The 14,054-nt window shown below is 57.6% G+C and overlaps 6 protein-coding genes across 6 annotated transcripts; 2 read left to right on the top strand and 4 right to left on the bottom strand.

Moving 5' to 3' along the window:
• Nucleotides 1–1,205: 1,205 nt before the first annotated feature.
• On the bottom strand, nucleotides 1,206–2,369 carry BKCO1_3000146 (nucleolar rnase; the record flags this gene model as incomplete). Its single annotated transcript, XM_020274037.1, has 1 exon — nucleotides 1,206–2,369. One exon carries the CDS (start codon nucleotides 2,367–2,369, stop codon nucleotides 1,206–1,208), a length of 1,164 nt encoding a protein of 387 aa, XP_020134701.1.
• Nucleotides 2,370–2,715: 346 nt separating this feature from the next.
• Nucleotides 2,716–3,358, top strand: BKCO1_3000145 (mitochondrial 37s ribosomal protein rsm27; the record flags this gene model as incomplete). The annotated part of the gene is made up of 4 exons (XM_020274036.1): nucleotides 2,716–2,754; nucleotides 2,870–3,072; nucleotides 3,225–3,274; nucleotides 3,333–3,358. 4 exons carry the CDS (start codon nucleotides 2,716–2,718, stop codon nucleotides 3,356–3,358), a joined length of 318 nt encoding a protein of 105 aa, XP_020134698.1.
• Nucleotides 3,359–3,619: 261 nt separating this feature from the next.
• BKCO1_3000144 (tetracycline transporter) lies at nucleotides 3,620–5,189 on the bottom strand (the record flags this gene model as incomplete). The annotated part of the gene is made up of 3 exons (XM_020274035.1): nucleotides 3,620–3,831; nucleotides 3,897–5,046; nucleotides 5,106–5,189. The coding sequence occupies 3 exons, from the start codon at nucleotides 5,187–5,189 to the stop codon at nucleotides 3,620–3,622; spliced, it is 1,446 nt and encodes a 481-aa protein (XP_020134699.1).
• A 397-nt stretch (nucleotides 5,190–5,586) lies between these two features.
• Nucleotides 5,587–6,454, top strand: BKCO1_3000143 (thioesterase family protein; the record flags this gene model as incomplete). The annotated part of the gene is made up of 5 exons (XM_020274034.1): nucleotides 5,587–5,651; nucleotides 5,721–5,760; nucleotides 5,850–5,991; nucleotides 6,048–6,099; nucleotides 6,154–6,454. The coding sequence occupies 5 exons, from the start codon at nucleotides 5,587–5,589 to the stop codon at nucleotides 6,452–6,454; spliced, it is 600 nt and encodes a 199-aa protein (XP_020134696.1).
• Nucleotides 6,455–6,772: 318 nt separating this feature from the next.
• Nucleotides 6,773–9,945, bottom strand: BKCO1_3000142 (uncharacterized protein; the record flags this gene model as incomplete). Its single annotated transcript, XM_020274033.1, has 2 exons — nucleotides 6,773–9,741; nucleotides 9,777–9,945. 2 exons carry the CDS (start codon nucleotides 9,943–9,945, stop codon nucleotides 6,773–6,775), a joined length of 3,138 nt encoding a protein of 1,045 aa, XP_020134697.1.
• An 881-nt stretch (nucleotides 9,946–10,826) lies between these two features.
• BKCO1_3000141 (serine threonine-protein kinase bur1) lies at nucleotides 10,827–13,244 on the bottom strand (the record flags this gene model as incomplete). The annotated part of the gene is made up of 8 exons (XM_020274032.1): nucleotides 10,827–11,676; nucleotides 11,729–11,923; nucleotides 11,971–12,184; nucleotides 12,233–12,260; nucleotides 12,316–12,470; nucleotides 12,522–12,618; nucleotides 12,669–12,750; nucleotides 12,805–13,244. The coding sequence occupies 8 exons, from the start codon at nucleotides 13,242–13,244 to the stop codon at nucleotides 10,827–10,829; spliced, it is 2,061 nt and encodes a 686-aa protein (XP_020134694.1).
• Between the last annotated feature and the right edge of the window lie 810 nt (nucleotides 13,245–14,054).

Below are 14,054 nucleotides of genomic sequence, written 5' to 3'. Positions count from 1 at the left end.
CTGGTCGACGGAGGGTAGATGTGAGATGTCCGGTTGTCGTTCAGTGTCACGTTTTGCAACAAAGTGAGGCTGTCTGGTACCGATACCCGCTTACTCCGATACTCGTTCACATCGAAGCTCAACTCAGAAGAGCTGTCTGAGAAGTGTGCTACGACCGTCATGTTTGCCATGTAGTATTTGTTAGTGCACAGCTGTCCGGACGCGCGGAACTCAGATACAAACGTCCAGTTTGCTAAATAGCTCTCGTTTGAGGGCGCAAGCCAAGGAGTGCTTAGAAAAATCAACTCTCTATCCTGGTATTCCTCGGAATGCTTCATGTAAATCGTACCAGGGATGGAATCATCTATCGTCCAAGAATATAATGAGATCCTGGGCCACGGTGGCTTGAGGGGTTTTGATATGCTAGCCCATGAGGCACCACCACTTTCCAGGAGAGCCACCTCAGTAGATTTCGCCAGGCCGTAAGTGCATCCATCGTCTGATGCAGACTTAATCGAGGCCATCATCCCAGACTCGTTCAAAGCCTTATTGTCAATGTCGTAGGCAGTATAATCGACGTTTTCAATTGACCTATGTAGTATGGTCATTGGCTCGTACTCCAGTTCGGTGTTGAAAACCTGTGTTTCAGCCTGCCAAGTTTGAATGAACGAGGAAAGCAGTGGTCCGAGAGGGGCATTTCCTGCCATGGAGTCCGAAGGCCAGAAGGGAAGTACAGTGTAGTTGTCTAATATCCTGCCGTAGAATCTTCGCCCCCACGTTAGTCTTAAACCCAAGTAGCCCTACCGAGGTTGCTATGCGGTGAGTTGAGGACCACTCCCTTTTCTGGGAGCGAACATGTATACCAAAAGATAGTGTGGGGAATATGTGTAAATATCAAACTCCGAAGAATTCATGATCTCTCCACCCATCATTACCGTCACAAGAGTAAGGCGGAGCTTTTTACGCCAACGACGGTTCTTTGAACCCCGAGGTAGGCCAAAGCCACTTCGGCCCGGAGCATTAGCTGAAGATGGTGTGATATTGTCATCTGGGGGTGGGTATCATTACCAACAAACCGAATCAATGCCAGCCGAGAATAACTCCGTCCAATAAGTATGCCTTTTGAGTCAGCCTCAGCAGTCCGAACCTTTTTTACTCTCTGAAGAGTGAATCTCTCCTATTCAACCCACAGCGCTTGACTAACCGCCCCTCTGACTTTTCTCCTTCTAACTATCCCCCACCTCCTTCTTGCCATCCCTTTCCACCTCCACTTCCCCCTTGCCACCATTTTCCGCCTTTTCCGCCTCCTCCGCCTCCCTCTTCTTCTTCCTCTCCAGCAAATACCTCTCCACCTGCTCCGCCAACTCCTTCACCTCCACCTCCCTCTCCCTCCTATCCAACGCATCCTGCGCCGCCCTCGCCCTCGCCACCTTCTTGCTCTGTCCCACACCCTCGCCCAACCTCAACCGCTCATGCCCCCAACCCCTGACGTAAAAAGCCACGCGAAACCGCTGCTGCGCCTTATTCTCATACTCCATGTCGCCCACGTCCTCATACCACGTCTTCAGGCCGGTCCCCGAGGGAGCGAACGCGCGGCTGGCCGCCGCCTTGACGGCCTCCTGTGCGCGGTCGTCCTCGTCGGCGAAGGACGGGGTAGGCAAGAGGGAGGGGGTCCAGAGGGCGCGGAGGAAAGGGGTGGTGCGGTCGACGGGGTCGATGGCAGAGGATGATGATGCTGCCCTGTTGGCGGCGCGGTCCTCGAGCGCGACGGCGCCGATGTACGCTTCGAAGACGTCGCCGAGGATCTTGGTCTGGTTGCCGTTGGCCCAGCTGAGGGGGTCGATGCGGAGGCGGCAACGGCTGCCACCGCTAGTACCGTCGTTCTTGTCGGCGCCGCTGCCTGAAACGATGTCGTCGAACCCGTAGCCCCGCGCGAAAGCGGCGAGTCTCGCGTTGTTCACCAGCGCCTCGCGTATCTGCGACAGCCGGCCGCCGGGCAGCGACGGGTACTTGTCCCACAGCAGGTCCGTCGCGGCCATCTCGATGACCGAGTCGCCGTACCATTCCAGTCGGTCGTAGGTTTCGGTCGCGTAGTTGGTGACGGATGTATGGGTGAAGGCGAGGGTGGCGTTGGTGGGGTCATTGATGGGTGGGAGCGGTGGGAGCGGCGTGGGGAGCTCGGTGATGGCGGCGAGGTTGGGCGCTGCGGCGGAGGAGGATGGCTGCGGCGGTGCTCTCTGGCGGTGGGGGTTGCGGTTGTTTCTGTTGTTCTCGCGAGCGCGCTTGTGTGGGCTGCCTCTGTCTGCGTGAGAATGGGCATGGCCATCTGGTCGCGGGCGTTTGGCGTTGCGGCCGCCGCCCCCTCTGGGGCCGCCGCCGTTATGGTTCATGGTGAGCGATTTAGTGGCGCCGGTCGGTCGATCCGCTCAATGCTGGTAGTATAATATGGCACGGCGGGTATGCAAGGTTTAAGCTTCGGAAGCTCCAACAAAATTGGCGAGCGCGCTGGTGGAGGCGAGTCAAGGTAGTTGTTGACGGTGGACATCAAAAAAAGTTCGTTGCCGACGGTGACGCGACGGAGATGAATTGCCGCCCCGCTGGAAAAGCGGGAGCTATACCTCCTGCGTACTAGCGCCAGAGGCAGAAAATACTCACCGCCTACATCTCAACTTCGCGCGACGACCGCACGGCTCTCGGGTGAATCAACGATAAGCATCACCAACCTCACGCGCAGCCATGGCGGTCCCACGTGCGCGCATCGTCGACCTCATGAGGGTGCGTAGAATTCTCCTCCGCGCCTCTTTCCGTACCCATTGGACCCGCCTCAGCCTCCGAAACACCCACACACTCCAAAAGCGAAGCAAAGGCTGACACTACAGTAAATAATCAGGTCCAATGCAAGGTCTTCAACACCGTCTTCAACCCGGAGGGCCACCGTCTGGGCACCAAGGTCTTGCGCGAGCGCCTTAAGGGCCCCTCAGTCGCGGCGTACTACCCGCGCCGCATCGGCACGTTCAACGACCTCGTGAAGCTGTATCCGGAGTGGGAGGGTTTGGACACGTACGAGTGGGACAGGCAGGAGAAGGTCGCTGCGTACGTCATCATACTCGTCATCATCTTGCTCGCTGGCTGGAAAGGTGGTCAAAACGGAGATACTGCATCGGTGGAGGTGGAAATCGTCGCGGTGGTGGTGTTGCGAGGAATGATATCCGATTGGACGCGTGCTGATGGCTGTGGATTTACAGGCTCAAGGCCCGTGGAAAGGGCGCGCCGAAAAAGAAGAGGGGTCCACCAGGTAAGAATTGGTCAAGATTTGGTGTATGGTTGGGACTGTATGCTAACGGATGCCGCAGAACTCAAGGGAAAGAGGAAGAAATAGACGGCAGACCGCTGCATTCGGCCTCTGTACCATATGTGAAGCATCGACTGGCGTTTATCGGGAACTTGGGCTGGCAATTTTTTGGGAGAGCTTGGGATCTTATGTACGCTCAAGAAAAAGAAACAAAAATACATACCCATCACGGACAGCGGTTATTTCCAACCCCCACTACAGCACTTGTGAAATTTTGAAAACTCGGCAGACAGTGAAGCAAATATTCAAGCACATATATTATGGAGATATTCACACTATTTACCAACACTAATTACCGTTCACAACCTTCTCCGCTCCCGCTGCGGGCTGCTCCTTACTCTTCCTCTTAACCTCTGTCCCGGGCGGCGCCTTCAATGCACCCAATACCAGCCCGCACACACCAACCATGCCAGCTCCACCGACAGCGTAAGCAAACTCACGACCAGCCCACCAGTACAGAGAGCAGAAAATCAGCGGGCCAAGGGAACGACCAATTTGACCTGCAGCGACCGAGTTAGCAAACAAAAAAAAAAAAAAAAGCAAGGTGATAGTCAAAGCAACCTACCCCAACTGCGATGATTCCCCAACTTGCCGCCCCTCTCGCCGCTGCTCGCCTCAAAGCTGCTCAAGCTGTTCAAACCCGTGACGACGGTCGCGCTCGTCACGGCCAAGCACGCCGCCGCGGCGTACAAGCCCTTCTCGGTGGTGACGCGGCCGAGCAGGAAGAAGCCGACGGCGCAGCTGAGCACGCCCGTCTGCACGACGCGCAGCGGGTGCAGCCGGCGCGTGACGGACCCCTGCAGCACCGACGCGACGAGGCCGATGAAGCCGAGCAGGCGGCCCGACTGCCGCGAGCCGTACGCGAACAGGTCGTACGTCATGAAGGGCAGCGAGAACTCCATGCCCGAGAAGAAGAGGATGAAGGCGAAGTGCGTGAAGTTGAGCAGGGCGTGCGAGTTGGTGCGGGCGCGGGGAGTCGCCGTGGTGGTCTCGGTCTCGGGCTTGGTGGCCGTGGCGTTGGCGTTGGCGTTGGCGTTGGCGTTGCCGTTGCCGTTGGCTGTCGGCTTCGCGGTGGCCTTGTCCGAGGACGACACGACGGGCAGGGTCTCGGGCAGGGCGAAGTAGAGGTACAGCGTCTCGGTGAGGATGAGGAAGAGCGAGAAGCCGGCGGCGGTGGCGAAGGGGTTGGCGGCGACGGTGGTGATGGTGGACAGCCAGGCGCCCAGGGCGGGGCCGAAGGTGAAGGCGATGCTGAAGCAGGCGCCGACCAGGGCCATGGTGGCGCCGCGCTGGGCGTCGTCGCTGATGTCGGTCGCGATGGCCATGGCCAGCTGCACGTTGCCCTCGCTCAGCCCGCCGACGACGCGCGAGGCCAGGAAGGTGCGGAAGTCGGTCGCGGCGACCCACAGCGCGACGGACAGGATGTTGCCCGTCATGGACCACAGCAGCGCCGTCCGCCGGCCGTACTTGTCCGAGAGCTTGCCGATGATGGGCGAGGCGATGGCCTGCAGGAAGGAGAAGAGCGAGCCCAGGGCGCCGCCGAGGAGGACGATGTCGTAGCGGTCGTTGATGGGCTTTGCGAAGGCGTTCTTGTAGGCGTTCAGGCCGGAGAGCACGCGGTTGAGCACGGTGTTGGACGAGGCATTGGCGATTTCGTGGTCGCGGTAGAACTCGAGGAGCTTCGGGAACAGCGGAAGGATGAAGGTAAAGGAAATCTGCGCAGGGCGAGCTGTGAGCAATTGGGCGGGAGCGGGAGGCTTCGAAGCGTCTTTACCAGGTCCAGCAACAGCGAGAAAAACAGCACCTTGAGCACCTTGCGGCGGACCTCTTTGGTGACGGGTGGAGCGGGGGAAGCCATGACGCGCCGGAGGTGAAGAAAGGCTCTAACGGGAGAGCAGCGCTGTGAAGAGAGACAAGAAGGAAGGGGGAACGTGAGAGAGGGTGGAGCAGGCCAGCTGCGGATGCGAAGTATATACGTGTCGAGCTAGGGCTCGGTCTCGAGATGTGGACGTGGGACGTATGATCAGCCAGCACCACTTGTTTCGCGTCGCGGTGATTGGGTTTCGGATTGCATGCGAGCAGCCGCCACCGACGGCGCTAGCCGTAGATCCCCGCCGTCCCGAGGTGTCTTCCCAGGGCTGAGCCGAAGCGAGGAGGGGCTCCGCTAGTGCACCAGTGGTTATCAGCCTGCTGCTCCCTCTGAGCTCAGCTCATCAGCTCTGCCTCTGCCGTGTCCGCCCCCAGAAACGCAAGCCATGGCGAGTGCGAATGCTGACGGCCGGGCGAAGGCCATGCGTGCCGTGCAGGCGCTGTTCGACCGGTAGGCTCCATGATTATTGCGCTGCCCCACCACAGCCTCTCTCGCCCAACGCTTACGAGCGACGCACAGGTACAAGCTCATTGCTGCGCAGCGCCCACACGGCCATGTGGTTGGTGCTACCATCCGCCAGTTTCCGCATCCAGAACCATGCGCGCGCCTGAGCCGCCATCCCATGCTAACCCTCGCCTCCCCACACAGGACTTTGACAGCGAGGTGATGAACAAGATGAAGCTCGTCGACGCCGGCCCCGAAGGCTTCGTCCAGTTCGAGCTGACCATCGGCAACGAGTTCTCGAATCTCAACGATGTCATGCACGGTGGGGCTGCTGGAGTTATATTTGGTACGCCCCGTCCCGCCGTGTCGGTTCCCCCGCCAGAGCTAGCTGACGCGCTACAGACATGGCTACCACCTCCGCACTAAATCCCCTGTCGCGCCCGGACTTCTGGTTGTGCGTGCGCCGCTCTTCTTCTCACTACTACTCTCGGCTGATGACTCCCTGTAGCTTCATGGGCGGCGTTACCCGCACCCTCAATATTTCATATCTTCGTGCGGTTCCCCTTGGAACTACCGTGCTTCTGACTTCGCGTGTTGTTCAAGTCGGCAAGACCATGGCCATGATAAAGGGCGACATGACTTCGCTGGACGGCAGCATCGTTTACGCTACCGCTGAGCACCACAAAGTCAATGTTTCCTTGAACAATAAGCATGCCAAGTTTAGAATTCCTTGGGACGACGAGATCGAAGCTGAGGTCAAGAGGGAAGAGGAACTGGAAATGAAGGGTGGCAAGCACGCGAAGCTTTGAATGCGAAATACGAACCCCTCAGGAAATGGATGCACTCCGCTGTTTCTGCGCTCCGTGTGCTTACTAGAAGGTGGGTGGCAACGGGTGAGATTTGACAGTCTCGATTCTATATAGCAGTCTAGTCCTAAGCCCTCGCTAGGCTAGAGCTCTTATAAGTCAAACTACTGTCAGGGTTTCTATTTGGAACTGATCCCCTCCAACCGCCAACCTACAATCGTCATTGTAAAGGATCCGCTAGTCACTCACCCGAACAATCTGTCTGCTTAGAGGTTCCGGCTTTGCAACCGTGAATATAGTATCCACCCTTGACGAACAAGTTCAAACGCCTGCGTACAGGCCGGCCCTGGCAAGCGCCGACTCCTTGGGACGTGTTCTAAGAAATTCCTCAGGTGAAGACCTGCCGGTAGCAACACTCGTTCCCAGGCGCTCATATTTCTCCAAGTCCATCATCATCGCCAACCTCTTGACTTGCTCCTCACAGGCTGCCCAAACCTTCTTCGTGCCCTTCTGGTTTTCCCTCCTCGCCAGCCTCTCAAACATCTCCCGCACTTGGTCCTCCTTCAAAATCGCACCCTCGCCCTCAACCTTAAGATCGCCCGTACTTCCATCGATGTCCATTTCTTCGTCGACCATGTTGAGCAAGAGCTTTGCCTCCAGCGTGCGACCCGGGCGCTTGAAGCCGCCACCGGGTTCACCCATGGTCGGCAGGTCAATGTTCTCGTACTTCCACAACTGCTCTTGCTCCTGCGCCCACTGTACGAACCGCGTCGCCCAGGCAGCAGCGTATCCCGCCCTGAGGTAAGATTTCTTCGTAGGACGAGAGACGCCCGGGTAGGGATACACGGCACCCGGACAGGCCTCACTCCAGTCACGCTCGCGTTTAGAGTAGTGGTGGTTTTCGATTTCGTAGTCACAGTTTAGTTGATGAAGAAAATGTTCGTTGACAACATCCAGGGCATTGCGCGCAATACGGAGGGCAAGGTAAGGGAGCGCAGCGAACGAGGACGCCGGGCGACCAGGGACACCAGGCGGGAAGCGAGCATCGTGATGTTCCTTCAAAACCTGGGCGCGCAGGTCGGCGTGCGTGATCTTCTTGACTTCGTTAGCCATAGCCTCGAACTCACGAGGCTTGAGCTTGCGGATTTCCTCGTAATCGATCGGCTTGAGGATCTCCTTGACATCAGGTCGCTCCGAGCGTCTGCTATTGTCATCCATGAGTCCATCTTTGCCATCGATCCAGGCCCTGTACTCATTGAGGAGCTCATCGAGGTGAGCATCGATGGCATTGTTAGACATACTGACACCAGACGAGGTGCGGCTATGCTTCCTTGAACGCTTGGTGGCTCCCAGATCCGTCATCGAAGCGTTCGGTGTGTAACGGGCAGCTCCGGAAACAAATGAGAAATCGGCAGAACTTAGAGTTGCCGGCGTCCTTGCTGACTGGCTGAACATGCTGAGGTCCGGGATCGCAGGTGACATCACGCCAGTGGTCGATGTGCCGCTGAAGGAAGCTGACTGTTTCTTCTCCGCAAGTAGTTGAGCGTTCATGGTGGCATCAGCAGACTCCAGATTCGTCTGCTGCTCGCCGCTTCCAAGGCCAAGGGTACCGTCAAAGGACGTGGACTTCTTTCTCATCAAACCCGCCATCGACGTGCTGGGGTTTCCGCCAAAACTCCTAGAAACCTTCCTATTCAGGCTCGGAACTTGAGGACTAGCGTTGGTGAGTGGCGTGTCTGTACTAGATGCAGTGGTATCGAACGAGGTCTGTGGAGTGTTCTGGGCACTGAAGGTCGCAGGGATGATCGGGACAGGTGGGGCATCAATGGGAGTCATTACGATGTCTCGACCGGCTGCGCCGCTGGTGTCCTGTGACTTAGAGCCCTTCTTGGGAGACTTCGATACCTTAAGAGCACTGGTGAATGACGCCAACCTACTGCGCCTCGAGGGAGTCTGAGCACCCGGATGGCCACGGAAGGATGAGTGGGCCGAAGAGGTCTTGCTGTCAGCTTCATCCACCGAGTTCTGAAGGTCGGACTGGGTCGAGTCCCGCATGTTTGATACAGACGAGCGTTTGCTTGTGTTGGGTGAGGTCGGAGAATCTGTGAAGTCATCAGGGCCTACAGTGTACGGGCTGTTGAAGGACCTAGTAAGCGGACTTCCCGTTCCCATAGGGGAGGAAGGCATGAATGGCGGGCTGGCGAGCGGTATTGGCGTTCCCATGGACGGCGCGCTGGAAGAAGATGTCGACTTGTCAGACTCGCCCGACAGGCGCTTCCACTCCTCTCCAGGTAGCTTCAGCACTGTTCTTCGGAGCGTCAGTTTCTCTTCGTAGACTCTCAGCCTTGCTCCCATGTCGGGCTTCTCCTTCTGCAGCATAGGCTTCACAATCTTTTGAGCGACAAGGCTGCCATCAGGTGGGACCTGGCCGGTCATCACCAACCAAGATTCCTCCAAGATTTCATGGACCTGATTATAAGCCTCAAGATTCTCCTGGTCGCACGGGCTGATCCTGCCATTTTCCGGTCCATTCAGAGTTTTCAGGTTAGCGTTGATAATGGACCACTGGTTTGGGGCCAGAGTGGGGGGCTTTTGCGCGTAGGCGGACCAGAGATTCGGCCATGGATGAACACGCTCCGCTGAATCGAGCTCTCCAGTTTTTTCATGTACAGGCTTTATCGTACCCTGGCCAGCACTTGATGAACGGGATCGAGCAGCAGAGCTGACTTCAGTAGGCTTGTCGTTGTGTATAGCAGATGAGGTCTGGCCGGACTTGAAAGCGTTCGCGTTGGGAGAAGTGGACGACTCGACGGCGGTGGTTCCCATGATTGAGCTGAACTTGCTCAGACCAACATTGGGGATGGCGGTCATAGGCGAACCTTTACCAGAGCCCTTGCTCGGCGCGGAGGAGATGACACTGTCTTCATCACTTTCAGAATCTTCAAGGTTTGCAAACAATGACAGCCTCTGAATGTTTGGCATGATAGCCTCGGCTGCTTCGTCGACCTTCTTCTTCGTCGACAAGCCAGAACTGGCACTCGGGCCGCTGTGAGGCGCAAAGTCCTTCACGCCCGTCGTCTTCATCTCAGGATCTTCGACCCTCTCCTTCTGCTTCCCTTCCTCTTCTTTCTCCCCCCTCATCTGTTTCTTGGTGTACTCCGAGTGCTCGGGTCGGTTACACGGCGGTTCCGTCCTCAGGCGAGCATGCTGGTAGTCCGGCTTGTACAGGTAACCGCCCACGTTGGCCAGCTGCTTGCGAATCCCGGTCGCGAAGTCCTCTTCCTCGGCCGCTGCGAAACACGGACATGTATCAGTGACTTCCGACCGCCATGGGTCTTGGGCGAGGTGAACTTGCTGAGCTCATGTTTGGCGAAGCGCTTGGCCGCCTTCGTGGCACGCTTGTGCGCCGCCTGTTCCTGCTTCTCGCTTTGCTTGAGCATGGCCTCTATCTCGGCCGTCGAGAGGGTCTTGTCCTTGTCTTTGTCCAACGCCATTTTCAAGTGTAGTGGAGTCAAGGAGCAACTGTGGTGGGTGAGCGATGCCTTACTTAGTTTTGGCACAAGTAGGCAAGTGTAAGTGTGGGCGGGTATGAAGAAGGAGGGCGAGGGAGAGTCGGGCGAGGAGTTGAAATAGTCCACGGCGCGTGTTGTTGTGGCGGCCACTGCCTGTTTTGGGAAGAGCGGCACTTGGACCTGTGAATGTAAACGGAAGGCGCGACCTTTGTCCGGCGTCTCACGGGACCACATGGCAAGATAGCCAGCCAGGTACTGGGCTTCGTCAATCACCCGAGCGTAGAGATCCTGACCACTGACACATACCTCCGCCCGCCCCATCTCCTCAACTCTTAACAATGACTTTCCTTTCTTTTGGTAACTTTCTTCGATTACATATGCCAACGCGCCGACTTAACCCGATGAGCGCATCCGAAAGGGCCTTTCACCATGGAAGTGCGCAAACATGTCCCATGCATGCTGAACAACCACCGCGAGCATGCAAAACGGCCGCTAATGAGAGACCTCGCAGTGAATAAAGACTGACGATGATCGAAACAAAGGTTCACCCACCTTTATCGCCCGCGCCCACTCCCCGGCGCTTACATTGAACCACTGCACCGTGCCCACCCTCCGTCGTGCGGCATTGTATTAGGTCGTGCGCTGTCATCAGCTCTTGTTACTTCTACCAATGGGGGGTATTTCTGTCGGCTGCGACTTTTGTAAAGCTGTATGGCCCTCCCGGTGCGCCGCGCTATGCATCCGACCGCCCATTCCGTGAAGAAGAAGAAATCATCAACGCCATCCCAGACACGTTGCCGTAGCGCCGTGTCGTGCTGCTTCGTTGTCGCCGAATGACATGGTGACGAACAACCGCTAGAAACTCATCGCCTGTAAAGATCCCTTTCTCGCTCGCGCCGGTCGCGGTCCCTATCGCGGTCGCGGCGCTCGTAAGCATCGCTTGCAGGGCTTCTGCTGCGCGTCTTGCGCCGTCCTCCTTCATCGTAATCAAGCGCATCATCGTCACGGGGACGTCTATCCCGGTATCCTCTTTGTTTGTCTCTGGACGGAGGTCTGCTCCTATCCCGGGAACTGCGGTCGTCTCTTTCTCTATCATTTGAACCACGGCGACCACCGTCAGAATAACTTGGTATGTATGTGTCAACGTTTCCCGGGACTCTAATAGGACGGGCCACACCAGTCCCATAGGCTCGATTTGTGGGAGGATGTGGCAGAGGGTGTCTGCTTCCTTCAGGGGGCGGCGGAGGGAGGCGCGAGCCCGGAGGCCCGGCATAAGGTAGATTGGTATGGCGGTGCACATCAGCTTCCCACGGCTGACGACGAGGACCTCGTTGGTCATAGGGCCCGCCTCGCCCGTCGTACCCACGTGGAGGCCCTGGAGGTATAGCACCTGGGGGACCGCGATCGCGAGGGTACCGGTCTCCGTTCATGTATGCTCCATGTGGCGGCGGACCGCCGGGCCAATCACCATTAGGGTGAGGTCCCATACCGACGGTGCCACCGGCGGGCGCGGGCGGCAGGGCCTGTTGCTTGCCACGAGCAGTACGGCGATCCAGCTCGTGGGAATCTGCAAAACGCGGGAGATCTTCAGGTCTTGCGGGCTTCGGGTGTTCCTTGAAATACGGGTGTTGAAGAGCGTCGATCGCGTTGATCCGCTTCCTCCAGTCCAATTTAAGAAGCTCTTGCAGAAGCGAGATCGCCAAAGATCCTTGCCTGATACTTAACGTCAGCCAAAGCTTCAGAATACTAATAAGTGTTCACCCACTCTCGGAAAACCTGGGGAAGATTGCCCCTTCGCGGCGCAAATTGCTTGACCCCTTCGCAACCAGGTAGGAGGCTCCATCCTGGCATGTTCTCTTCGGTCGGAGTGCCGACCAAGTCGAAGATGATCTGAGCTTGGTTGAGGTCGCTGTTTCCAGCGAGAATGGGCTTTCTTCTGAACATCTCACCAAAAACGCAGCTGGTGCAAGTTAGCTTGTTTCATGAAGGCCAGACCGCGTGGCTCACCCTGCACCCCACATGTCGATTGACGTGGTGTACCGACGGAGATTGAGTAGCAGCTCCGGGGGCCGATACCAGCGAGTGACGACTAGCGCAGTGTAGTCTCGCTGGGCCTCGCCACCGCCCTTTCCAGGCTTGGGCACCGGCTCATCGTAATGACGAGCAAGACCAAAGTCTGCGATTTGTAGGATACCCTTGTTGTTTATCAACAAATTGGCAGCTATGTTGTGTTAGCGTGGAAATAAAAGGAGAACAGCCTTGGGCTAACCTTTCATATCGCGGTGTAGAATGTGGTTCTATGGCAAAAGTCAGCAACCGTACTCTCTGTCTGCGCTGCCTTATCATCCATACATCATGCAGATATCTAAGTCCCTCCAAAAGTTGCAGCATGTAGCACTTGATCTGCGGCTCGGAGAAACGGACGTCGGGGTTGTCAAGGAGGCCGGAAAGATCGTGGTCCATGTAAGGGGTCACCATGTATAATATCGCGCGCTTCCTTCCCTCACCTACAGCCTAGTCAGCACCAGCCCGTAGAGCAAACAGCATTTCGTACACACCCCTCGTCCGTTCAACGGCCATTTCTTCCAACTTGAGGACGTTCGGGTGGCTGAGCAGCTTGAGCAGCTTTATCTCGCGGAGCGCAGTTATGGGGAACTATAGTCGTGTCAGAGTCTGTCAACACCACAGGAAGTCGTAGTACACACGCCGTCCTTTTCGTTGTGCATGAGGATCTTCTTGAGGGCAAAGACTGTCCCGCTGCGGCGTGAGCGCGCCTTGTGGACCTCACTTTTCCGTCGTCAGCGCGGGAACGGCATCGGACGCGCCGGGGTGGAAACCTACCCAAAAGTGCCTTCACCAAGCTTGTCCATGATCTCATAGTCGCGGATGCCGGAGCAGCCATGGAATTTGCGGTGGGCGAGGCCCAGCGTAGGCGTAGAGGATGCAGCTACTTGCGCCATGGTGGACGCGCTGCAAAATTGGGGTGCTGCCGGAGCGTCGCGGGGTGGTTTCGCGTCTGAGTGTTCAGTCGTCGGCGTGGCGAAGAGGCTCGATCTGCCTATGTCGTCGCGACATGTAGACGGCGCGTGGGCGGGGCGGCGGCGGCAGGAGACAGGGCGGTCGGCGCAGCAGTTGCCATGCGCGTGCGGGCGATAGATGGCCGGAGGCGACGCGGCGGCGTGCTTTCTCGAGTGGGCGTCACCGGGCGGCACGGCTTTGACAGACGGGCAAGGGTTCAGAAGGTACGCGTTGTCCAGTGCAGGGCGAGATTCTGTTCCCATCGCTGCAGATCGCCAAGCCTTCCTGGCTCTCCCGCCCGCCGCTAGCCCGTGCTGCCCGCAAGCAACCTCGCGCTTCCGGGTGCTCGACAGCTGCACATCCGTACTCCACCTCGCCCACCACCAGCCCTCGCTCGGTACGCGCAATCGCCTCCGATCACTGCCGCCCGTTGGCTGACTCCCTCCGCGGCAGACACTCCGAACAATGGCTGGCCCTACCGGTGCTCACGGCCACGGCGGCCACCCCATCCACGTCCACCCCGTCCGCCCGCTCTACCGCTTCTTCGCGACCGGCCTCGGCGCCAGCATGTGGTTCTTCGTACGCCGACATGACTCCGTTGCCATTTCCGACGCTGACCGAAGCTGCAGTTGATGTACCGCGCGAAGAAGGACGGTGCTGCGCTTATGGGCTGGAAGCACCCGTGGGACCACTGAACGCGCACGTTTCGGGAAAGGGAATGTACCAGAACAATAGAATTCTCTGCAATTGAAAGGCGCTCGGATACTGCGGCTTGTACATATGCGCGTGTGGCACGCTGAGGCAAGAGAAGCTTGCGTTGAGAGATCCAAGGCAGCCCTGAGATTTTGATATCCTTCTACGATGGCTGATGCACCCAGTTCCGCGCCAAGCCAGTCATGCATCGGACGTTAATACTCAGAAACTGCTTTGCCGAGATTGGCTCCGATGCTGTGCGCATTGGCCCATGGCACGGTGAACCTCTTGCTTCGGCAGGGAAATTGGTGTGAGCTGGGCTGGGATGACCACAATTGCCTATCGCCTGCTGTACACGTGCACTTCGTCGACAGAATGTT

The sequence above is a fragment of the Diplodia corticola genome (assembly GCF_001883845.1).
Source record: "Diplodia corticola strain CBS 112549 chromosome Unknown scaffold3, whole genome shotgun sequence".
In the NCBI taxonomy this organism is placed as follows: domain Eukaryota; kingdom Fungi; phylum Ascomycota; class Dothideomycetes; order Botryosphaeriales; family Botryosphaeriaceae; genus Diplodia; species Diplodia corticola.
Note: the sequence above shows the minus strand (reverse complement) of the source record. Positions and strands in the feature narration are given on the sequence as shown.